The sequence below is a fragment of the Pleurodeles waltl genome, chromosome 5 (assembly GCF_031143425.1).
Source record: "Pleurodeles waltl isolate 20211129_DDA chromosome 5, aPleWal1.hap1.20221129, whole genome shotgun sequence".
Lineage (NCBI taxonomy): Eukaryota > Metazoa > Chordata > Amphibia > Caudata > Salamandridae > Pleurodeles > Pleurodeles waltl.
The window spans coordinates 111,736,770-111,763,537 of NC_090444.1; the positions used below are offsets into that span (position 1 = coordinate 111,736,770).

Sequence of the window (26,768 nt, forward strand, 5' to 3'; positions counted from 1 at the left end):
TTTGGTTAAGTTCGTAAGCATTGTTCTACTTTTTCCACTACTGTCTGGTATATAGGTACAGCAGTGACGTGTACCAAGCATTTTGAAAACGCTGCCATCCTTTGCTAAAAGAATGTCTAAGGCAAGCCGATTTTGAAGAGTCATAGGTCTTTCTGCAGCAAGTTCAGCATCCATCAGGATTATAGCTCCTGAAAACTTCGTCAGCATGTTATCCACAATAGTAGACAACTTTCGTATTTTGATCGAATTCAATATGACTCCTACTGAAGGAATCAATGCTCCAAATATATCTCCTACCACACCAGAAGCTGTCTCTCTTTTCTGAACACGATGTGATTCAGACAGCTTGGGAAATTTCTTTAAGTCATCTAGTTGGTAAACTTTTGGGAACACTATTCCCAAATAACACCTCCCATACCATCCTTTAGGAAGACGATAATAGGCGTTGAGTCCACAAATATAATATACTCCAGGAATAACTGGATCTTGTCCATTCAGCATGAACGTCCACTTAGATTGAAATGCGTACGTATGTTTGCATTCACTCGTTCCCACAAAAACTGTGTCATAATATGATTGAAATTTATGTATACAAAATCTGCCTACATGCAATGTATCTAAAGCTATTTTCCCTTGTGTTTTTATTGCAGCAAAAGCATAATTATCCACAGACGTCCTTTCGTGTAATTCCCTCTCTAATTTCTCCTTCATTTAATTCTTCCTATCATCAGTGCGATCTAAAAATTCTATTTCTACTGGTGAAAGCAAGCATGTAAGGTTCTCTCTATGTGCGTGAGCTGTGTGAAAAGGTGACATTGGTTCGAAGAATTCCCTCATTAATTTGGCATACCAATCTCTAGCTATTTTACTCAAATGCCCTATTATGGGGACATATGCAAAAGTAACATCATAATTAGTGTAGAAATAATGAATATCCTTTTGACCATAAAATCTGGAAGCTATAATACTACATGTAATTCCATATGTAAGAGGCATGCTGTGATATGTTACCCCTTCCACTACTGAGGTAGGTATTTGCGTACACACATAACAATCTTTCGCATCCATGGTCTCAACATACTCACTCAGCAAGCGATAGAAAACGTTAGATGAAAGTTCCTTTTTATCATGCAAGTGTCTCTCGTCTTGTTCGAGTCTTTTCAGAGCGGTTAGTTCAGTAACAATAGTAGGTTTAGAAGTAGTAGCATCATTCGTCTCTTTCTCATTCTTCCCATGCATTCCAAGAACTATTACTACGATGATTAGTACGCATGCAATTAATAAACCTATACACATGTATTTACAATACTTCATTTTACGCCCCTGTGTAGTGAAACTAGTCATGATCTGTATAGAATCAGAAAGTTGAAGGCACTCTATCAAAACGATTTCGCAGATATTTACAAAGCTGAACGAGTTCAATGTTCACACAGTTTTCTTTAGCAGCTTAGTCTCTTATCGGTTAGCAGCGTTGTCTCAAAATCGGTTTCAAAGTCAATCAGGTTAACAATGTCTTAGCCGGTTGAAAAGTCAATCAGGTGACCAATGTCTTCAATCAACAGAGTCCATAGAACTTTTGTTTCCAAAGTGTAGTTCTGCTTCTTTGTTCTCGAGACTGAGGGATACGAATTCGTCTGACCAGTCGTTATTGGCTATGTATGCCCACTCCGGTCCGGAATACCTTCTGCTCGGTATCCTTTTTCTTTTCAATTTTGCATCTCTCTTTGATTCTTTCTCACTGGTACTTTCCTCTTTGGCCAAGTCCCTTTCTTCACTTGGTGTTGGTACTACGACAGACACTTCCTTTCTTTTCTCTTTCACTCTTGGCCCTTCACTGTCGTTCAACGCTTCTCTAGTTCTTAATTTTACTGGCAATACGCTTGGTCTTCTTTTCGCACTGGGTCCACTTGATGGACCTGCAATCTCTTCTGAAGGATTTTGAGCAGTTTCGTTCTGTTCTGCCTTGTCCCCTCCTTCTGGGGAGTCAATCAGGTTTTCCTTTTCTTTTTCTGTATCATCTGCTTCTGGGAAAGCCCTCCTCTGATCAGGCTCTCCTGCTTCTTCACCTGTTTCGAGCCCTTTGTCATCGTTACTTTCTTCAGGCTCTTTGTCACTTTCAGCTGCTTCAGGCTCTTTGTTACCTTCAGCTGCTTCGTCGCTTTCTGAGGCTTCTCCTTGGTCTTCCCCAAGTGAATCGGTTGCTTCGTCCTCAGAGAATATTTCTCCCTCCTCTATTTCTGCCTGTTCGCTTTTAGTTCTTTTTCGCTCTGTCTCAGCGCTTGGCACTTTGTTATCAGGTACTGGTAACTTCAGCGCTTCAACTTCCCCCTCTGTGGGACATAATACCATCTTTGTGTGACTGGCGTGAATCCAATTGGGAACTCCCGCACACTTCACAGCAGTGGTAGTCGTCAGAATCACTTGGAAAGGTCCTTTCCAACGGGGTTCCAAACACAACTTCCTCACGTGCTTCTTTATCACGACCCAGTCACCTGCTTTCAGGGTGTGTCCTGGACCTTGGATCGGTGGCAAGGTGGTTGCCTCCACCTGGTGAGAGAAAGGGCGAACCACATCAGCTAGACCTTTGCAGTAGTCTAACACCATATCATCTGTAATATTCAAAAGTGCATTTGCAGGAACTACTGGAAGTCTCATAGCTCTGCCCATGAGAATCTCGTGTGGAGACAGTCCAGTCTTTCGGTCAGGGGTGTTTCTCATTGACATTAACACCAAAGGCAATGCGTCGGGCCATTTCAAGTTTGTTGATGCGCATATTTTCGCCATTCTTGATTTCAATGTGCCATTCATTTGCTCCACTAGACCTGATGCTTCAGGGCGGTAGCTACAATGCAGCTTTTGCTCAATGTTCAGTGCTGCACAAAGCAATTTTATTACTTCATTATTGAAGTGACTTCCCCTATCTGATTCTAAAGAGATCGGGAATCCGAAACGTGGTATTAACTCTCTCAAGAGTAGTTTTGCAACTGTGAGACTGTCATTTCTGTGTGTAGGGTATGCTTCAATCCAGTGACTAAAAATGCACACAATCACCAACACATACTTCAAGCCTCCATGCACAGGCATCTCAATGAAGTCCATTTGCATCCTGCTGAATGGACCCCCTGCTCTTCCAATGTGGCTCAAATTTACTACGGTTCCCTTCCCTGCGTTCATCTGTTGGCAAATGACGCAAAGGTGGCAAACTGCTTCAGCAACTTGACGGAATTTGGGGTTAAACCAATCAGTTTTAAACAACCTAATCATGGCATCCCTCCCAAGATGAGCTTGTCCATGGTAAAATCTGGCTATCTGTGTCAAAAGGCTATTTGGAAGAACGAATTTCCCTTCACTTGAAACCCATAATTCATCTAGTCTCTTTACACATTGTGATTTGGTCCACGAGAGTTTCTCATCCTCACTGACATCATTCTGTAAGGATTTCAATTCGTCCATTGTATCTATAACCTTTAGAGCAAAGATTTCGCTTTGTTCAAGTTCTGGTTCGCTTATCAAATTCCATTCATCCCTGAGCAATATACAGTTCAATGCGCAAAACCTTGCGACTTGATCCGCATATCCATTTCCCAGGGAAACATAGTCTTGTCCCTTCGAGTGTGCACTGCATTTCACCACTACTACTTCCCCTGGTAACTGAATGGCATGTAACAATTCTCTTATTCTTTCACCATTTTTCACTGGTGATCCTGAAGAGGTCATGAAGCCTCTCTGTGACCACAATTGTCCAAAATCATGCACTATTCCAAACCCGTATTGGCTGTCAGTGTAAATAGTAACTTTCATCAATGCAGAAAGTTGGCAAGCTCTAGTAAGGGCTACCAATTCTGCTACCTGTGCAGAGTAAACCCCTTGAAGCCAAGAGGCTTCCAGAACACCTGTTACAGTACATACAGTGTACCCTGCTTTCAATACACCCAGTGCATCTCTTAAACATGAACCATCAACAAAAATGATTTGATCATTTTCTTCTAATCGGGTATCTTTGATATCAGGCCTTGGTTTGGTGCAAAATTCAGTCACCTGAAGACAATCGTGCTCGATGTCTTCAGCGTTCTCAATTTCAGCATTTTCACTGGGAAACAAGGTTGCTGGATTCAACATAGTGCACCTTTTCAGCTGCACATCAGGTGATCCCAGAATTATTGTTTCGTACTTTGTGAGTCTAGCACCAGTCATTTGCAGTGTTCGGCAACGTGTCAAAAGTATCTCGCTCTGAGTGAGGGACCATGACTGTTAAAGGGTGTCCCATCACTATTCCTTCACTCTGAGTGAGGCTAATACCAACTGCGGCTACGGCGCGCAAGCACCCTGGCAGTGCTGCTGCGACCGGATCCAGAGTAGCTGAAAAATATGCTACTGGTCTGTTTACGCCACCATGGGCTTGGGTCAAGACAGACAAGGAACATGCATCACGTTCATGACAAAACAATGTGAAAGGTTTTGTGTAGTCAGGCATACCTAAAGCTGGAGCCCTGCACATGCATTCCTTTAATTCAATAAAAGCATCCATCTCATCTCCTTTCAGCTCAATCTCATCCAACGCATCTTTCTGGGTTAATTTCAGCAAAGGTTTTGCTAGAGTTGAGAAGTTGGGAATCCATTGGCGACAGTAGCTCACCATTCCCAAAAACTTCCTCACTTCCCTCCTCGTCTTTGGGGGACTCATTTGAAGTACACTTGTTATTCTTTCCTTCATTATTCTCCGTGACCCTTTCTCTATTTGGTGACCCAAATATTTCACTTTCTTCCGGCAGAATTGTAATTTTGAAGGGGACACCTTGTGTCCATTTCTTCCCAAATGGTTCAATAGGGCAATGGTGTCAGCTGTGCAGTCACTTTCTGTCCTGGATGCAATCAGTAAGTCATCAATGTACTGTACTAGGGTTGACTCGAATGGTAATTCCAACGCTTCCAAATCTTTCTTTAGAATCTGATTGAAAATTGACGGTGACTCCGAAAACCCTTGAGGAATTCGACACCAACTGTAAACTTTGTCTAAGAATTTGAAACAAAAGAGAAATTGGCTGTCCTCATGAAGAGGCACCGAAAAGAATGCTTGTGACAAGTCGATGACTGAGAACCACTCGGCATCGCAAGGGACTTGAAACATTATCACAGCTGGATTTGGTACTACAGGGCAACATTTTATTATTATGTCATTTATTTTCCTCAAGTCCTGCACAATTCGGACCTTTCCACTTGGCTTTATTAGTCCCATAATTGGTGAATTACATGGACTGCTTAACACTTCCTTCAGTACTCCCTGTTTCACAAACTCATCAATGAGTTGGGCGACTTTCATGAGGGTGTCTTGTGCCATGTGGTACTGTGGGGTCTGGGGAAAGGTTACATTGGGTTTTACAGTCACTTTCACTGGTTCCACTCCTTTCACCAATCCTACCTCTTTTCCTGTCATATCCCACACTTCTTTTCCGACTGTTTCCTGTAACTCAGCTGGAATATCTGCTTCAGTGATCATCGGAAAAAGGGTAATCAGAGGATACTCTTCATCGACAGTCTCCATCTCATCCCCTTCTACACTGTCCTCCTCTTCCCCATCACTGCTCGTCTGAATTCTAATTCCATTGTTCGAACACATAATCGAACATCCCAATTTGCACAATAGGTCTCTCCCTAACAGTGATATCGGGCTCGAGTCACATACCACAAAATTATGTGACCCTTGATAGTTGCCAATTCTGACTTGTACTGGATCTGTGATTGGGTTTGTCAGGTACCTGTTTGCTACTCCCACTACTTGAACTGTTCTCCCTGAAAGTGGCAGATTTGGCACTTCAATGCTCCTAACAATGGAACGTGTAGCTCCTGTGTCAACCAAGAATGAAACGCGATGACCCATAACTCTTCCCTCCACATACGGACCCTTTTGATCAACTTCCAAAGATGCTGCAAGCACACAATTTCCCTCCTCTTCTGAACTTCCACTCTCCCATACATCGTTTATTCCGTTCTCGCTGTGTAGTGGGAATTGGTGTACTGTGTCATTTTGACTCATTCCTTGACCCGTAACCTGTTGAGGAAGCATTGCTTGCTGCTGATTCATTGGTGCTAAGGGTATTTGCATTTGCTGATTAGGTACCATGGGAAACTGCTGTTGCATTGGCTGCAATTGTGTCATTTGCACATGGGGCATTTGCACCTGCTGCGGTTGCATGGGTTGTAGACCCTGCATCTGGTTCATATTGTTTTGAAAATTCGGGTTCGGACCTCTCAGTTTCGGTCCTCTCATAGTTTGAAATGCATTGACATCATTGTTTTGCTGAACTACACCTTCCTGCACCATCCTTGGGCACTCCCGTTTCCAATGCCCGACGATTCCGCACGTGTGACATGGCATCACCTTCTTCATTGCCTGTATACCATTTGGAATCATAACGGTATTCAAATCAGGACCATTATTTACAAAACCTCCTCGGCCTCTGCCTCTCATCTGCGGCTGAAACATAGCATTTCCCTGTTGCTGCTGCTGCGGCATCTGTTGTTGAAAACCTTGCAAACCTTGTAAACCTGTCTGAGCTGCTCTGAGCTGCATCACCATCACCTTTTCCTTCAATCTTTTCTGCTTTGTCTCAATCTCATCACTGCAGTATTTTGCATAATTCAACTCTTCATCGATCGACTTTGACTGCCAACAAATCAAATGCGATTTAATTATCTGGCTAATTTCAGGTCTCAGCCCTTCCACAAACCTGAACACAAAATGAAGCATGTCCTTTGGCTCAATCGTTTCTGTGCCACTGTAATTTTTAAACGCTTTCAACAACCTCTCATAATATGCGTGTATAGATTCTTTAATCTCTTGGGCGGTCCTGTCAATCCTTTGCCAATCCACATTTTTCGATGCAACCTTGGTTTTCAAGTGCTCGATCACCTTGTGGTACAAACTCATTACCGTAGGTGATGGCGCACCTGTGTCCCTATCTCTCTCTGGTTCACTCGTTGGCCAACCTACAGCCCTTTTACAATCTTCCCACAAATCAGCCGGAACCACAATCTCAAATAAGGTATTCAGGTCTTCCCAGAGACACTTTGCGAGTTTCACAAATCTATCTGTTTGTTGATACCACTCGATCAGTTTTTCTCTCAATTTGGGAAAGTCGTCTGTAAAGGATTGAATATCGCACCTGTGCCATGGTACATGCACAAGTTTTCCCCCTGCTGTCTCTCTCATTGGTAATATGGTTATCAGATCGTCATTCTGTTGTTTTTTCTCACTTCGTTCCGAAGTATTTTCCTTCTTTTTATCCTTTTTCTTGACCCACCTGCTTTCCCACTTGTCTAAACATCTCCAGACCTGTGCACTCTGCAGTATCTCTTTAAGGTGTGTTTTCATCCCTGCGGATCTCATGTGTTCAAAGTCTTTTGTGTCGAAATCTAACCTGTAACTTCTACTCAGGTGTTTAGTCTTACCTATATCAATCTCGTGTCTGTCTGCAATTTCTTGTAATTTCTTATGTATGCTGCTCACTTCTCTTGTAATCCTAGGGCACATGTATCTTAGTTCTTCCTCCGTGTATGATTCTAATCTGTTCAAACCCATTGTTCCCTCAACCAGTTCATCTGCCTCCATACCCAACCTTATTTTATTCAGGTATTCTTCTCCCTTCCCGCTGGATACACTCTGTGGGGAGTTCAGGCTGTTGAACCATTGTGTTAGCTGTTGCGCGTTCAGTCCCATCAGTGTAGCAGTTACATCAACTGCCACTGACGGTTTCTGTAATGTTTCAGTCTGTGAGGTTAACGGTACTAATAGTGGTGGATGTGACCTTACCACGGTTGACGGAGCACAAATTGGAATTGGGCTAAATTCCGACAAGGACCCAGATCCATTTGGCAGTGCCACTATCGGAGTTGTCTCTGGAGTGGTTTCTATGCATCTTCTCCCTGTCCCATTCTGTATCATTAACCCTTGGTCGCTGGTGCTTGAAATTGCCTGTATGTACAGTGGTACTGGTGGACCTACAGTGATAGGTAGGGATATCGCGTCTGGATTCTGTCTGTTCCCCGAATTCTGTGGCATGTTAATCCCCACATTATGGTTCATCATTGCTGGCATACCTAACTGGCTTTCTACTACTCGCACTTCTTGTGTCTGCTTTTGGGGCATCGAGAACTGTGTTGATTCAGCTTGAATCAATGTCGGTCTCTGATAGTTTTGTCCTCCCTGCGCCATTGAATCGGAAGTCATTCCCATGTTATGCTCATCACAACAGTGCCTTTGAACCTGTGGCTGATAGTTATCAGCAGGTTTCAATGCTGGCACGTCTGGGTACATCCTCTGGACCCGTGGTATTCGTGGTGAGAAAGGCATGTCAGAACTGTTCGGCCTCTGAGATCTTCTCAAATTTGGCGTTACATTACCCTGTATTGGTTCTGGAGGGGCAGTACTAATGCTTGAGCCTTTTTCGCTTTCCACATATGGCGGTGGGCGATCATTCAGCAATTGTATAATGAACTCCTCATCATCTGACTCGTCTCCCCTTTTCCAGTTTCTATTGCTCTCTCCCTCTCTGGACTGACTCCTGTTTGTCTTACAGGTGGCTTTCCTTCCTTCCGTCTCCGCTTCCTCGGCAATCGCTGGAAACAATTTAATTCCCTGCAATACGTCTGATCTCCAAACCTTTTGTGTGCTGTCCCATCTAGCATCCGCTAGTGTCTTTTCTACTTTTCTTATTCTTGTCTCAAATTTCTTTTGTTGTTGGTTTCTAGCTATTAGCTCCCAAATTGCCAATGCCTCAAACTGTGCTCGCCTTGGGCGTACTTTCATGTCGTATAGCGCAAACCTCAGATTTTCTAAAACCCTTAGGTTAAACGACCCGTGGATAGGGAACGCTACACTTCCATGTTTTTCTGTTAATTTGCACCATTGCTTTAGCCAAAGACATGGCGCTACACCCTTTTCTTCAATGACAATGTAAGCTGGCGTACCCTCAGGCGGTGTTTCTTCTCCTACATTTGCTTTAATATAAACATCTCCCCTCATGGCACTCTTAAATGCTTTGAAAAATTTCATCTTTCCGTCTTTTGTTTTTCTAAAAAAATATGTAATCAATAAGTGACTTTAATTCCCGGAATACTCTTCGCTTGCCTTTCCCCTTCCAATTGCGCTTCACGGACTGCGTCCAATCCGTGCGCGACCCTTCTCACCAACCGACCTATCCCAGCGCGGCTCCTAGTGACGTCACACTCACACACTGCGGCTGACAAAGTCATGCGGCTTGTCCTCTTTTCATTCGGCTTCACTCATAACTAATTTCTGCAATATATCGCAAGCACTTAACCAAAAGAATAAAACAGATCTGTCGGTTTACTACAGGAAAGGTAATACAATCGCTTCAGAAACCTTAGGGATTTTTCACTAGCCTCGGCAGTTATTCCATCTTTCTCGGTTTCCCACTTTCGCAAGCTAAATTTGACCCGCAAACTTTACTCTCAACTGATCAATGAACTATTCTAGTGCACTTTAGAATTCGTCAAATCTCAAAGTCGAAATTTTCTTTCACTCTGCAACATTCATACCGACTTGTTGACCACGCCCGATCAACCTATTAAACCGACCAGATCACAACATCAAACAAGTGTCACATACACTTTTCAACATACTCCGGAGTCTCTTGACCTCGCAGGGCCCGTCTCAACATCAACAGCCACGTGGACAATTTTTCTCTGCTCAAAGCGCTACACACACGTGAAGTTCGACGACTTCCCTACTCTCACACCTTTGGAGGAATAGTCCTCTAATATCTTTTAACCCCTTAAATCCTCACAAACTTCTCAATTAATCTGCGGCGATAAGCTGTGCAAGCGCGAAACCCTAACTTCACTCATACCGTCACTAGAAACGCCGAGACCATTCTCACACCTCCATGTCCTCCATTCGCAAGCTCCGAGATCTCGGGAAAGTCATTGGGGACTTAGGGCATCATCATCTCTCCGACTTGTTTTATCAAAGAAAAATTCTAACTTGACTCTGTCTATTGTTCGGATGGGGTCCCAAAGGGCAAAACCATCAATCTCTGCTACCATCTACTGGTAACGCGTCCAGCCCTTATAAATTACCTGTACCTGGACACGTTGGAGGTCGGTGAATCTTTTAACCGAGTCGGGCTCTCCTCATCCTAAAATATTCGAGTCACTCAGATCAATAATCAATAACTATTGTAATCGGTAATCAATACCCAATTAATAGGTCAATATAGCACATCAGAAATCAATAACAGTTGGTATTTCGGCGCACCATGACCTTTCAGTCATGAATAACCACACCAGTTTATTAAAAGTTAGTGAATTTATTTCCCTATATTAACAAAGCTAGCACGATATATATATGTCTCGACACCAATTGATATATGTATATGAACATTACTAGCTGTCCATAACGGTGGAAGAAACGCAATCTACGCAAAATCTGGATGATGATACACTCTGTTATAGCAATGCAAATCACCAATGTGGCTAACTGTATTTGACTAATTGCATACATTCGGTCAGCATAACAAGATTTCAATTCTTCATGATACATTGAATGAATACCTCGACTAACCTCTAATTAGCATTGGCATGTGGGGCTTCATGCGAAACGAATTTAGTCAACACAAATTTGGAAAACTTCTAGCTAGGGCCCTGTCAAAATAGCAGTTGGTACCTAAAAGGAAAAAAAAACACAATGCATAATACATTTATCCTTTCATATTTACCAAATACAATCAGCATTCAAGAAAAGTCTTCGTCCTTCAGGTACCGGTTGATCAGCATAGGGCAAGTTTCGAAGGGGCAAAGTTAAGGGCAAGTTTCCTTGCAGCGGCAAGGAGAATAGGGCAAAGTTACTGCATAGGCAAGACGGGGCAAATCAAAGTTAAAGTCTCTAGGGTGAGAATTCTTAAGTCTCTTTCTCTCGAATAGAGAAAAGGGTATCAGGGTGTCGTCCAAAATGGAGTCTGGCATCAGGCTTCAAACTGGCATCGAGGAAAATGGCTGACTTCTCTTTGTTCGGTGGGTTTAAGTAAGAAACATTCCAAATCTTGCAGGGTTTTCCATTGGAGGGTTCATAGGTTGGCTTCAAATTGTCCAATGAAAAATTGCCTTTTACTAGAACTTATTTGTGCATACATTAGCCTTGGAGCCTTGGAACACAAGTTGTATCATGGTTTGCCAATTATTTTTGGAATCTGTACCTTTATTGTCCGCACCTGCAGAGACTGACCTTGTATCAAAGGGGATGTAACCGGCCTAGCACGAAACCTTGGAGATAAGTGTATTAGTCATCTCTGCTGGAAAAATACAACTTCAAGCAAGAATATGTGTTTCATTAGTTCAAGAAAAAAAAAGCCACGCAGTTAGAATTTGAGACCAGGCAACTAGGCCAAAGCCTGCACTAAATTTAAGCTAAGCAAAACAGTTTTCAAACAAGAAATCATGGCATACATTTGCGATTATGACGGATTACTACATTTTCAATACTTCATGATTTAATAAAGCTCGTTTACAATGATGGCGAACTACCCCGAGGGCACAATTTCCCTCGTACATTATTTCTTTACTAAAATCACACTTCATTATATGCATTGATTACACAGTTTACATGAATATATATCGGACCTTCTTTTTTTTGCGTCATCACCGTCACCAACCCCAAGTGACTCCATGCTCCTTGAGTCCCACAGGTTTAGAGGTATTTAATCACCAGCTTATTTTACACTTTCAAATGTTCTTGTTGTGGTGTACTTTAGTATATTCCACGATGTCAGAGGCACGCTTTGATATAAATTGGTCTTCTGTATATAACGCTGAAGCACCTTCCAGCTTAAATTCATTTTAGAAATGAATGTCATGCTGTTTGTGTTCATCTCAACTGTGGCCTACTCTGCAAACTATCAACTTGGAAAGAGTCTTGCCAAGTTCAACTACCAGGGCTGTATAATGGTAGAGTATAGATTTAATGGTAAAGTATAGCTCATTCAAAATCATTATTCTGAATTAGAGTAGATTACCAAAGCAACTCACTGTTATCAGACTGTTCAACCTTAACTATCAAGGGTCTCTCCTTTGAAAGCCTTTTTACATCTGTTGCATGGAGACACTATGCCCACAGCAATCAGGTGGCACAATTTTACATTCCGCAGTTTTTTGTAATGAACACATTTCATTGCATGCCGAACAGAAATTATTTTTCTTTTCTTAATATCACTGCCTGTTTCAGCGTCCTTTTTTGCAGAGCGACCTGGTCAAAGCAGCTGAGGTGGAACATGGGAGATGCTGGGCACACTGGGTCCTCACCTATTTTTATTTTTAGCCAGTCAGGACACAAAAGGATGCGTGGTCCAGTTTATTTACATTTGTATAGAGCTTATTACTCTTGATACTCTTGATAGCGCTAGGTGCACACTGAGACTGCTCCATAATGCACTACTTCTCAGGGACAAGATCAGTGGTGACTCCCCCCCCCCCTGCCAGCAGCAGCAGCAGCTGCAAAACCTTTACAAGAAAACAATAATAAATTGTTTTCTTGTAAAGGGGTGGGGACACGGGCTCTGACGAGCACTGAGGGGGAGTACAAGGCACTCCCCCTCAGTGCTCATGTATGTTTGGCGGGCCGTCTTGGGCTGGCCAAACACACATGCGCACAGGGCTCTCTGTAACCCGACAGCGTGTTGCCAGGCTGGAGAGAGCATGCACAGGCTCCCAGTCTGCCTGGACAGGATATGATGTAGATGAGGGAGGCTGATGGCATACAATGGATCTCCGCATTATTCAGATTTACTGTGGGTGCACATAGGCTGCCAGAATTACAATGGGTTTCTGACTCTGCCCCTAAGTATTGTCATATTACATGTAGGCATGGGGCCTAATTCGACGCACTCATGCATCTTCATTAGATGTGTAGTTTGATTGCACCCTGCACTCTAAATGAAACAGAATAAACCCCACTAAAGTTTCCAGCAAAGGGTGCATTGTGTTTTGGAAGGGAGAGTAACGTTGCACTTCGGGAGTGTGCAGACAGCTGTTGGTTATCGAGAGGGATTGCTGAGCTCAGGGAGTATGCAGAAAAGCTAGCAGTTCTCGACATACGCGAAGAGAGTAACTTAAACAGCTCTGATCTTTAAAGGAAATGGTTTGCCAGAACAAAAGGACAAGAAGAATTTTCGGGGCCTACCTGGGCGAGACAAGAAGCTTGAGGGGCATGGATGAGAACGCCAGGGAAACAAACAGTTACCAGGTAAGGTCTAAAAGGAAGTAGACATTAGATAATTGGAAACACAGAGCCAGGGCAGCAAGAAAAAAAAACTTAGAGAAAGAGCCTGGCCCCTTCACTCCCCTCCCTCCAACCTTTTACTACACACTGTAGGGAACTGAGTTTTACCCTTCACCGTTGCAGAAGCATCGTTTTCAAGGACGTCAATTCACCCTAATGCTAGCGGTAGCGGAAGTGTCATCACACATGCTTTGACTTCCATTTCCACTTCCATTCACACATACATACTTATGCATACACACAAATTCACATACATGCACACTCTCTCACATAACCACAATCACCACAAGCATGAAAGTAACATACATTTTAAAACATTTTTTACTTACCCCAGCTTCCACCCTCTACCTGTGTCATCTGGAGAGCGGTGCCATTCTATGCATCTACGTCGTCTTCTGGATTCCACGGGGTAGCAGCGGAGTGAGCTTAGAACAAAGTATTTGTGCCTGAAGACTGGATTTGCCTGGTGTGGGCCTTCAAAGTACTGCCTGCATTCAAAGAATGTGGCCTTTCATTGTTGGGCCACGAAATGCATAAGCACCTGTTTGGTAGTTAGCGGATTCACTGGTTGTGGGACCCTGCTTGGCCTATTTTTGTCTAGCATGCCGCATTTCTCTCGTGTGACACCCGACTGCATGCTCATTGTGTGCGGTGTCCATGTCACTGGTTGCAGCCCTCGGATATGGGCAGGTACCCAGAGCAGTGCCGCATTTTACCTCGTTTAGCACCGCTGAACTTGCATCTTTGTGTGTGTGACCTCATTTGTCTGGTGCGCCTCAAGTCCTCTCTCATCAGACGTGCCTCATTATAGGGAGGTACAGGATTGGAACTAATCATGTGTTCGGAAGTGTCTGGTGAGACTCAATACATCGCACACCATACATTGTGCCTCATTCCAAGGAGGCACTGCATTGATAACTTTTCGTGTGCGAGTGGAATTGTCTGGTGCGACTCAAGCATTGCACACCAGGTGCTGTGCCTCATTCCAGGGAGGTGCTGCAGTGGTAAAAATGTTTGTGCTAGCGGAATTGTCTGGTGCGACTCAAGTCATTGTGCACCAGACATTGTGCCTCATTCCGAGGAGTCACTGCATTGATCATTTTGCATGTGTTATCAGAATCGTCTGATGCAACTCAGGTCATCGCGCACCTGACGTTGTACTTCCTTTCAGGGAGATGTGAATTTAGTAACTCTTTGTGTGCAACCAGGATGCCTGTTGCAGTACAAGTCATCGCTCCCCAGATGTGGTGTCTCCATTCCTGGGAGGTGTGGAATTAGTAACTATTTGCAGATTGGAGTGTCTGGTTTGGCTGGGCGCCACTGCGAACAGCATGTGTTTCAAGGCGACTCTCCCCCGTGATTTGCAGACCGGGGCCTGCACCGGAAGGCCGGTGTGGAGACCCCTGAGTGACCTTCCTGAGTTGTGGTCAAACCTCCATTTGTAATCTGTTGGCTGTTCAGAAATTCTCTCTTTCTTCCCCCCTTCCTTAGCCCTGGGATCCTGAATAAGTGTAACCACAGGCTGCAAGCAGCCTAGTTTCTAGGGAAGGGTTACTACATCTAGCTCTTGGAATTGGGAATTGGTTGGAGGATGGAAGAAGGTTTGGGTCCAAGAGAGGTCTGCAAACTCCTTGACAATTTACCTGCCAAATGTCAGAGCACCGCATTAAGGTGCTGGAAGCGAGTGTGTGCGAGTGTATGTATACTAGCCTGCCTGATATCCATGGCACTGCATAGCTGTGCGGAATGAGTGTGTGGGAGTGATTTCCTGGAATTGACTACACCGTACGGCGCAGATGCCATGCACATTGTTTACTATTATGGTTGACATTGAAGTTTATCTGTGTGGCCTAGGCTGCGGAGCTCTTTTAAAAGTTCTGAGATTCTCTGTATGTACACATTGCTGCTGTCGTTGGGAACCGGGATGCATCCTATAACTGTTTGATGTGGAATTGGAGTGATGGCTAGGAAGGGTCTTGTGCTGCCTATGTGGTTGCACTTCATGAGGGTGCTGGGAAAGAAAGTATTCTTTTTTGTGAAGTGTAAATACTGCTAAAGTCTTATTAACACAGTTGGGCCAAGTACTATTAGTTACATTTCTGAATGTGATTGATGCCCAGATTTACATTATGCTCATGTTGTGTTAATTAACGTGTGTGCTGAATACAAACTTTATTTACATACACCTTATGTGTTGTCTTTTATGACACTCAGGGTAATTCTTGTGTGGTAGTGCTGTGAATATGCTTTACACATTACCCCTGTGATAAGCCTGACTGCTCTGTGCCAAGCTACCCAAGGTTGAACTCAGGTGATACAGTGACTGCAATCACCCACCCCTGATGGGAGTGGTAGGTTCTGGCTAGCTAGGGCCATGCCTCAGCAAACCAGAACGTGCCGCCTCCAACATTTGGTGGCAGAGGTGGAATAGGACTTGCATCTGCACAGCATCACACGATAACTATCTGCGTGCCAGAACTTTACTTCAGCAAAAGTGTTCCTTTGTTCCTAAGGTGGGCCTGAAGGACAGATTGTCCTCAGTGTCAGGGATTGTTGTTCCCTATAGATCTCTACCTTGGCTACGGATAGTTTGCCATCATGCCTGGTGTCCTAAGGGGGACTTGTTCGAGCTGGCTGAGCTGGACCTGTATACGGTGGCACAACTCGAAGGGTTCTACCAGGAGAGGTGAGGGCTTGACAGGGGAAGTAACACAAAGGCGGATCTCCAGAAAGCCCTGCAAGCATGGGCAGAGGACCACCCAGGAGGGTCAGTGAACGGTGGGAGAGATCCTGAGTGTGGGGAGGGACCAGAGCTGGCACTGGAGTCCTCAGATGGATTTATGGTGGATGGAGGGAGCCCCTGTTCTTTGGGATGGGGGGGTCTCCTTGGCCACCGGTAGCAGTGTGTTCTCCAGGGGCATGTCCTCTGAAGAGCTGCGGGACAGAAGGGAAGAAAGAACACTAAAGGAAGAACTTGCCAAACAGGACAAGGAACAAGCCCTAGCCCTTGCCAACAGAGAAAAAGAGCAGGTCCTTGACAAATTGGAAAGCGAGGAGGCCCTTGCTGAAAAGAGACTAGCCGAGGAAGAGAAAAAGATGGCCCATGAACTTAGCCTCAAGGAATTGGACATAAAAGCGCTACAAATAGGGTTAAATTGTAGTAACGGGGAGGGCACCCGCTGAGTCTGATAGTGAGAGTAGAGTTCGCATCCCCAAGAAATTAACAGTTCCTGTAGGTTGGGGGGGGGCATCAAGAAATGCTTGGCAACTTATGAGGTGACTTCAACAGCGCATGAGGTTCTATAGGACGTCTGGAGGGGTAGCTTATGGTGTTTCTTCTCGATGGCTGGGAGAGATGGCCTCCTGAATCCAGCATGGGAAGGCATGGTGAGCAACCCGGTCAAAAAATCCATTCTGATCAGTAAATTTGGGCAAGGACCCAAACCATCCGACCTGAAAAGGAGAGATCTCTTACTCTACGCTGGAAAGACATTGGGGGTGCTCCTCAGTTGGATTGGCTTGCTATCTCCACACCACGGGTTGGGGAGAAACTTCAAGGGTTCTGGCTCCAATGGTTTTTAATAATGAAACACATTTTGAAAAGCTCTTACTTTGCCTATGTTAGTGCCCATCTGAACTATGCAATCATTTTTTGTTAAGAGTTAATTCCTGATTTTCAAACAAAGTTCTGAAGCACGAACTCAGACCAACATCTGACAAAGACTTTGCTGTCTCCACTGAGGTTGGGATTAGGCTCAAGACTAGAGCACAGAGTAACCCTGCTGCTTGACCCTAACCTGGAAGACAACTGACTTGACTACCCTGTGAGGACTAATGCTGCTCCAACTGGTTTAAAAGAGAAATGCCCCACTGTTACAAATGACCAATCTTTGCCTCGTATTCCGCTGATTTTTGCCTTCACTGCCATATTTTTGGCTGAACCTGTTTTGGCTGGTTTTAGGACTCTGCACACTTTACTCCTGCTAACCAATAGTAAAGTGTGTGTGCTCTCCCTTACAAACATGGTAAAATTGTCATACACCTAATTGTCACATTTAATTTACTTATAAGGCCCTAGTAGATGATACTACATAAACCCCAAGCTTGTAAATTAAATGCTGGAAGTGGGCTGAAGCAGTTATGGTGCCACCCACTAAAGTAGCACTGTAAAACATGTCTCAGGGCTGCTCACGCAGCCTGTAGTGCAGCTTTGAACTGCCATTTAGACCGTGTGACATAAACTGTATGCCAGCCCCAAACCTTTCCCTTTTTTATGTACAAGTCAACCCGAGTGGTAGGCCCTAACAGCTCATGGGGCAGGGTTCATGGTATTTAAAAAGTAAGGCGTGCATATTTCAAGCTTTGTCCTGTCCTCGCAGTGTATTTGCCCCTCCTACCCCCCAAAGTAGATTTTCACGGTTGCAAGGCTACCCTCTCCTAGACTCATACTGGCTTATCTTATTACACTTTATAAGTGCTACATTTTGTTTGGGAACTGCTACAACAATACCATTGCCAAACAATGCCACTTTTGCAAGTTGGTACTTTCCTCCATAAGCCAATTGTGCCTTCCTGCCAGTGTCCAGGCTCACATCTCTGTTGATGGCTGTCCTGTGTTGTGTATTTGCCCCAGACATTGGAGGAAAGGGCCTTGAATGTGGGCAAGGGTGCTCTTCTCCTGAGCATGATGGCCTGGGGGTTGTACCAAGTCCCTTCCTAAGTCTCAAGTGGTAGCCTGAGGGCGGTACCGAGCCCCTTCCTGACTTCAGAAGAAGCCTACCCTCTCACTTGCAGATGCAGCTCAAACCTGGGCCTGTCCTTTGTTTCACTACCCAGACTGCAGCCTAATCCAGGGGGAAGTGAAGAACAGACCAGAACAAGTTTAGGTTTTGATGTCTGTTCTCATTTCATGCAAGCCTCTTTCTCCAGAGTGGCCCACATAAATGGACCAGCAGTGCAGACTTGAAGACTAGGAAGGATTGATAAGAGCCAATGTATGGCTATGTGTCTTTTTACCAGAAGCAGTCCTAATGTTGCAAATCTATTCCTCATTTCCAAGCTGTTCTTTGGCCTGGGTGACCCAAACAGACGGTGTTTTATTCTAATGCACATTTTAAGGACTGTCCATCCGCATAGCTCTGCCATTATCATCTGCACATAAACCATCACCCCACTGCAAGCCCAAGTCATATATAGGAAGGTTGCTACACCCTCATCACATCTCTAGCCGGTCACTTGACGTGATTCCTATTTAATCACTGCTGCATAACATATGTGTTGTGCAGATAATAAAAGTGTGACACCTTAATCCAGACATTACCGACCACGTTTTGTACCAGTGCAAAGGATCTTCTCCACTCCCTGTTGGACAGGAGTTCTTGTTGGTCCACATCCCACAGGTTTTTCACCTTCAGTGGTACCTTTTTATGTCTTTCTTCATTGCTACATAGAGCCTCGAACTCATGCCGCTACCCAACCCTGCACCTAACAATAATCCTAATGTATGGGACACTGCCGTGACAGCAGTGCAATATGTCCAGATTTCTGTCGCAGTTCTCAATTTTGACAAACTGGAGAAATTGTCCGGGGCTCAGCTGGAAAGCCTCTTGTGCTTACTCCAAAGTGAGAAATGCATCACCAGTGTATAGCCTGCCTACTTCCCGGTAACTTCCCTTCCGCCATCTTGTCATATCCATATGTTGTTGTATCTGTCAAAATTGCTGCATCCACCTGATATCCAACTGCCTTGCGAAGGGTGGGAGCTTAAGGACCTGTCTAACATCCAGTTCCCAAGCTGTGGAGACTGGTCGCCACACCAACAGGCAGTCGTCTGGCACCCGCATCCCACTCATAAGGGGTATTGGTACCTGTCCATCCTGGACAATGTCTGCTAGTAGTCTTTTTTCTCAGGAATGTGCATTTGGGTACCACAGCGCAGCATAGTGCAACAGTGCTGTGAGGAAGTGGTGGAGGTTGATAATCGGTTAGTGTTCGGCTGTACCGTAGATTAGAGTCCATCCTCGTGCATCATGGACTTCTTGACAATTAGCTATTATGGATATGGCTGTGGTCACTGCGATTTTCATACTGGCTGTGGGTCAAACGTGAGTAAATTGTACCAATGGAGCTTTTTTGTGCTGTTAATGAAGGTTTAGTAGAGATTCCTTTGTGGTTCCATGACTAGGCTGACCTGCAGTTTTTAATTTCTGTGGAGTTATCCCTAATATTTGTAGGTTGTTGGCAGTGATCTTGTTTCAGTCTTTTGAACATTTATTTATGTACTGTTGCCAACTTAAAAGTGATGCACAGTGAAGATTAATATGGCATCTGTTCCAAAATTTGTACCTGTGTGTTTCAGTAGTGTTTGTGTTTTTAGAGGGTGCAAACACAATTGCATTAAGATACGAACATGTTATAGTTGTCACTTATGTCTACCTAATCAGCATATGTAGCTCAAAAGTGAGATATCTAGAAGAGAAGTAACATAACACATTTCTAGTTTCCATGTTCTTATTCCTAACTTCTCTTGCTTGCCTTCGGTAGCGTTCTTTTCCATCCTTCTGTACACTTGTCCATTGACCAATCTCAGTTTTGTCTCCCCTCATTTTGAGTTCACTATCTAATTCCTTACTCAAACCTTTAATTTAATTGTTCATTCTCACTTGCTTGACCTACAAGCCTCATTTTCCCACCCAATATCATTGTATTTTTCTGCTTGTGGTATTAGATGCAGCATTTGCCTGACTTCACAATGTTGAACCTTTCTTCTTTGGATATGGTCCTTCACTTCTTTTGCCTCCCAAATAATATTTACAAGCACATTTATTTATTTGTTATTTAAATAAAGTTTATTAGAAACTGATTTCAATTATTGCTGAACAATTAACGCACTTCCGTATAACAGATCCTATGCACCTCGGTCAAAAATATACAATCTTAAAAATCAGTTTTTTTATTAACTGCACTAGTACATTATTGAAGTTTACTTTTAAAAATGCTGCACAGTACGTATGCCTGCTTGCTAATTTTGTCTCTTCAACTACCCTAGGTTGAAAAAAGATTTTGTGATGATGGACCACATGCTGCGGATGAACCGACGCCTTGCAGAGCAGCTGGACACCACCTCCCATGACCTGGATGTTCTACTGACCCAGCATTTCAAGAAGTCCATGTCTTTGCTCCACAGGAGCACAGTGAAATCTTGAGCTCAGAGGCCCTTCTGGGCTGCCCTTCAACAACATGCCAGACAGTCGAATCTGTGTCATCATAAACATTGTCCATTCCTCAGGATGCCACAGAAATGCTGATGTACTCCCTTCCTACTGCATGGGACATTTGCACACTAACGTCCAAGTCCATTACATGTATATCCTGTGTTGTGCACCCCATGAAGGTTTCTCAACAGGGCTGATGTTTCTTCTGCTGCAGGGGCTGAGATGATCCAGCCAGACCTCTAGCATCCACCATCTAGTCAAGCCCTTATGATCACACATTTCTTACTTGAAAACCTTACTTTTGTAGGTGTGGTAATACACATATGTGTGATGTAACCATCCCTGCTAATTATTCACAATACCTTAATATCTAAAAAATGAAAATACACACACACATCTGAGTATGAGGACACACATACACTAACACACAGAGACATAAGCATGCGTACACCCACACACACACAAACACGTATGTACACACTTAAGGTTTGTAGATAAAGAAGCCAGGAAAAAGTTAGGTATCACCATTGAATGAATCTTATTTACTTGCTTAGGTACTTAGCTATAATAATTGCAGATGTATGTATTTATCTATAAATTGCTCATTGCTTCCCTGTCACTGATATTCTGCATTGACTCCCTTGTCATGATCATACTGGCTCTCACAGTCCTTCCTAGCAGTCCCATGATGGAGTAACAGAGTTCTTTTCCTTCATAGAATAAAAAGCCTTTGTGATGTAGACCCAACGTGTCCAAAAATCAACATACCAGCAATTAGGTCCAGGAAAACCATTTGTAACTGGCCAACTAGAGTTCCTACCTAGGTTGGGACACATGGCTTAAGGTGAGGAGTAGATGCAGAAAAAACCCATTAATTATAAGTAAAGTTTCTTTGAGAAGAATTGCTAGATTAAGAAGCTGTTGTTATCTAGGAGTCCATCTCTGATGGTCTTGGTAGGACAATCCAAAACATCATGAATAGGGATATGCAGACTGCTTCTCACATTCCTTCCAGGGGGGCTGGACGTCTCTTAGTCAAGCAATTTGTCCTCCGCCACAATTAAAATGGATTCCCAGACCCATTCTAGAGCGCTCCATACATTTTGTACAGATATTTGGACATCTATTTCGAATGATTGACCAGAACTATGAAGCCATGTTATCTCTTTCAATATATTTGTATTGTCCGATTTCAATTTCAGCTATTGTAATGTCTACTCAGTCAATGTGCCGGGGTGGTGCAATCCACAGGGATCCTGCTTTCTCCTGAGATGGTAGTATGTCATGGCTAGTGCTATTTTTTTAATTTAAGCAGCTGTAGAAATTTTAACTTCAGCAGTATTTGTTCGGATGCTGCTTATAAGGGAATATATGTTTTTTGTTTGCTGTGGTATTATTACGGTAGACGACGATATATCCACAAAGGCAAAAAACATTTACATGCGTACAGCCGGACCACCATCTCGCTAGCCTACAAAAGCGGTAAGCTGGGTGCTTGATCTGTCGGAGTGCCCCAAGGGTAGGGAACAGAAGGAGTCCCTTGTTTGTGATTCTACAGAACTCAACAGTTCTAAAGGTCACATGACCAACATACATGGCTGCATTACATAAAGTGAGCACTGGGAGTGCTAAGTTATGACTCACTTCTGCCACAGTTTTGGGCTTCTTGGGGTGTTCAGTACTCAAAGAGCTTGAGCAGTCCTATTTGACCACCTTAAACAGTGGTAAATGGTTGCTTGTCAGGGGAACATAACACAATAACTTACACAAATGAACATAACAACACAATTAAAACGTAAGAGGGCACATCGCAACAAAACACTCAAAACAAAACACAACTGCAGTACAACAAAATCACATTGAAATAAAGTAGCACAAAAACACAGCAGCAAAAAGTGCAAAAGAACACATCAGCAGCGCAACAAAACACCACACAAAATATAAGCACAAATATTCGTGTCATGAATTACCACCTCCTGAACCCTGTTTTCATGATACAGTGGTGAATGGTGTTTGGAGTATGCACTGCCTTAACTTACCAGCAAGAACATGAAGTAATTCAGCCAAAAATATTTTGTGGTCTGACCAATTGTCCCTCCCACAGTTTTGGGCTGACTGGTACCTGAGCAGTTGAAGACCTGGAGCAGTGCTATTTCACTACATTAGTAGTAACAGTGGTAAATGCTTGTCACAGGAAAGATTGACTTGAAATGTAGCAACAATTATTAAAATATCTACATTTTACAAGGGAAAGTAAAATGAGAATAGCATGCACAAGTTTACCTTACACCACAATGAAACTACAACAAGGCACATCACAACAAAAGAGTTAAAACAGAAACAAGAGAGAGCCGCAGTACGACACAGCGGATACGGATTGCATTCATGTTGCACAAAAACACAGCACCACAAAAAAGAACGGAACATACCACCACCACAACAAATTGCCACACAACAAATGTGTGCAAACGTTCTTGTCACACATTACTCCCTCCAGAATCCTGTTTCATAATGTGGTAAAAGGCATTTGGAGCAAGCACTGCCTTAATTCACCACCAAGGACATGAAATAAGGCCAATCAAACCTGTGTGGTGATCTGGCCCACTTTGTTTAGCCCCTATGAGCACAATCATTCCACCCTCTCTGTTCGGAACAGTAGTCCCCTCCATTTCCTCAGAGGCAGTCATAGGGGAATGTGGATAGAAAACCATTCTGTTGCATTTCATATCTGATGTATACCTCATGTCTTATCAGCCTGAGCCCACCTAATTCCATTCATTAAAGATTGATGTGAGCAAAGCGCTACCTCACACAAGAGGTGGGAAAATAGGCACCCTACTTGAGGAACTTATTGCAACCTATTACAAAAAAGGATATTACTTTACGACATTGAATTCATCATCTTTTGTGAAAAAATATTCCGATGCATATGTTTGCATGCTTGGTTCTTCAATTGAAGTATTTGGCTATTTTATCCAATCCCATGAGATTATTCTTTTAAGATATATTGGAATCTCGCTTTGAAGACACCATACTATGCAATCATTGGTATGCACTGTTCAGCGGACAATTCTACAGCTATTTTGGAACCACTGAAAGCGCCAGAGTGGCATATGATTGACCTAAAAGAGGGATACACAATGTTGGCCCACAAGGGCAAGATTCATTCTAGAATGCCATGTTATTCACTAAGATGAATGTGCACACAATGAATATACATGGAAAAAGTTGCGTAGTCTGGGTTATCCTAAAAATCTGGCATGGATCTGGACCTCTCTGCAGCAGCTTGGTTTACTGTGTCCCTGGAAGAATTGAAAGGGAATTGGTGTGGTCCCCTCAGCACTAATTAGCAGCCGAATGATTATGGACCACTTTTAGTGACCTCATTCCAGAAGGAAGTGATGGGCTCATGAAGAGAGAAGAATAAATAGAACTGAGAGATTTCAGCTCCGCTTGGACTTGTGGCAATATACAAACTTGAGAGGATGTAGTTTCAGCAGTGAAGTGGAATACGGCACCAGAAAGCAAAAAAAAGCAGTGGCACCTACAAGTGGCAGGCTCATCACTGCAGGGAATGTACCCGCTCTATCATTCAAAGCCCATAGTATTACATAGTATTACATTGCAGACAAGCCCTACTCAGGGTGTGATACAGTGCATTATTTACATAGCTAGAAATTTACAATATGTGTTTCAAAATAAACCTGATGGTGTTTTGAAAGACGTGTTATTACAAAGGGTAGTATTTTTCATTAGTTAGCTTTGCTATCATGTTTATTTTTCAGACTTATCACGTTTGTATACCGAAAAACCTCATTGGCAGGCCAAACGTTATATTACCATTGCTTTGTGAAAGATATTCAGTGAAGGCCTTCTTAAATTATTTTGGTCAGATATTGGGTTATTAATTTGGGAGGTGAGGTACCACTACCAGTTCAATAAACCCACTCTGGGTATCTCAAAACACAGTTCTGAGAGAATCTCTTCTCAACCTCTGGTAGCTATGTCACATGCAGTAGGGAATCCCCAGATAAGTACTAAGTTCAGGCAGTACTCTAACTATTTGAACAACATATGACACTATAACAACACAACAAACTCTACAAATCAATTTAGAAAAATAGAGAAAAATATAAGGAGCAAATTGACACCAAGATCATCAAACCAGACTAGGGGAACCAATACATGATTTCTTAAAGATTCAGGGTAAAAAGAGCTAAGAATATTTAAGCCCTAATCAACAGTTCAAAAGTCACTGTTTCAGTTGACTGGAACCTATGCATGATTTCAGGCTGACAACAATGGAGTGGAGGTGAGATATATTAAGCAGGTCATCCCAGTCAAAGTTTGCCCCTTTGGGCTCAGCTTTTCAGTCAAAATCTTTCAAAGTGATAAGGTCCAAGGATGTGACGGATGAGGGACACTACAATACATTGGCATCAAGCTCCGATTCAAGCTGCTGGTTTTGGCACCAAAAGCCCCCAGAAGGACAAATCTGGATTTCGTAGTTGGCGTGGTCACTTCGCGGGTCAGATAAATTTGCTGTCTCGCCACAGTTCAAAGTTTTATCTTTGCGCTTAGTTGTGTTTTTGGAAATCAAAATCCTCCAGCAGGGTAAGGCTGCAAGCCGTAACTGAGCAGGACTCTAAGAGGACAGGCATCTTCACCACAAGGTACTGCTGAATGCGTTTCCAGTTCGAAAAAGGCTCAGAGCAGGACAAACCTGAATTTCTTGTCTACCTTGGGTGTGACCTTATTGGATTCTTCAGAAAGGTATCCTGGTCCTCCGGACGGCAACATAATGGCTAAGTCCCAACTTTTGCAGAGTTCCATGAAAGTTCCTCCTGGTCAGTTCTGCATCCCACAGTTCAGGCTTCTATGCTCCAGCCAGGTCTTCTACCTGCAGGGCCCAGTCCTCATGGGATCAGGAGCCCTTCTATTTTTTTGTGTCCCTGAAGCAGGTAAACAGGAGGCCACAAACCTGACCCTTGTAGAGCAGCTCCAGTCCCTGGGTGCCAGCAGGAGTTGGAGTCCTTAAGTCCTTGTGCAAGTCCTTTTCTTCCAGCAGGAGTCTTCTTTCATCAAGGCTGCCTTCTTCATCCATGAATGAATGCAGCTCTTTGAAAGTATGGACTGTCCAGTTCTTAAGGATGTGCTGTGACTTGCTCTTGCAGTACTCCTGAAGTCAAGGTGTAAGCAAGGAGATCTTAATCATGCTTCAAATTCACGAGTACCTCTTGAGAACTACAAGAGCAATTCACATCTATTCATACACAAATCTGTGAGAATTGGGCCTGGAATCTATGTATTCATGTTGTGGATAATTAGTCATGCAGTCTGTGTACTTAGTTCTAACATTTTAAGTCCAATGTGGTACAAAGAGATGTGCATGTATTGTGTATTGCCAGTGACATGTTTGTCACTAATAGAAGTGAAATCACAGCAAAGATTTAAGGCCTCCTGTTGAGCCCAGGAATCATTCCTACTTGGGGGCAAATGGGACAATCAATATTGGAATCAGCTCCAAATGAAGACCACTGAAATGCGAAAAGCAATCACAACACCACCAGCTCTTCTGCAGCTAAATCACAAGACAGTGGAGGCCTGCCATCCATCAGATATCTGATATTACAAATGCGCTGTATATGTAAATACGTGCAAATCTGGTGCTATATTTTTTCATATGTATAAAAACAAATTCATATTATTTGCACAAAATGTGAAATCTGTATTCAAGTTTAATATTTTCAACGCAGATACTTTTGAATATTCTCATGTAATAGATATTTTCCTTTAAGGTTTGATGCCCACAGATGAAGCATGACTCCCCACGGGAATAAACGCTTACTTGGTTTAGTGGACATGAATTCTTGAAAGAAGACCTGACATGATGGGATGGGGTGGGAAAAGTTTTTATGACTTCTAAATAGTTGGGTGAAGGTCTCTGAAGACAATGTGGTCCTTCTTCGGCCGCCCTTGACGTATTTCCTGTAGCCCTATCTCCTGCTCACCATGCTGCCCCCACACCAGCACCACATTTAGGCCCATATTTATACTTTTTTAGCGCTGCGTCAAAAAGCGGCGCAAACTTACAAAATACAAAATTGTGGCCCACATTTATACTTTTTTAGCGCCACATTTGCGTCCTTTTTTTACGCAAAATTGGCGCAAATTTACAAAATACAGTTATAATTTGTACGTTTGCGACGTTTTTGCGTCAAAAAATGACGCAAATGCGGCGCTAAAAAAAGTATAAATATGAG

The 26,768-nt window shown here is 43.3% G+C and overlaps 1 protein-coding gene across 1 annotated transcript in view; it reads left to right on the forward strand.

Moving 5' to 3' along the window:
• The window catches only part of LOC138295435 (uncharacterized), a 225,410-nt gene extending 199,049 nt beyond the window's left edge, over window positions 1–26,361 (forward strand). The window contains exon 3 of the mRNA XM_069233732.1: window positions 20,340–26,361. Within this exon, the coding sequence (XP_069089833.1) occupies window positions 20,340–20,496 (157 nt within the window). The 3' untranslated portion in view covers window positions 20,497–26,361. The remainder of the gene's footprint in view (window positions 1–20,339) is intronic.
• Window positions 26,362–26,768: the final 407 nt, after the last annotated feature.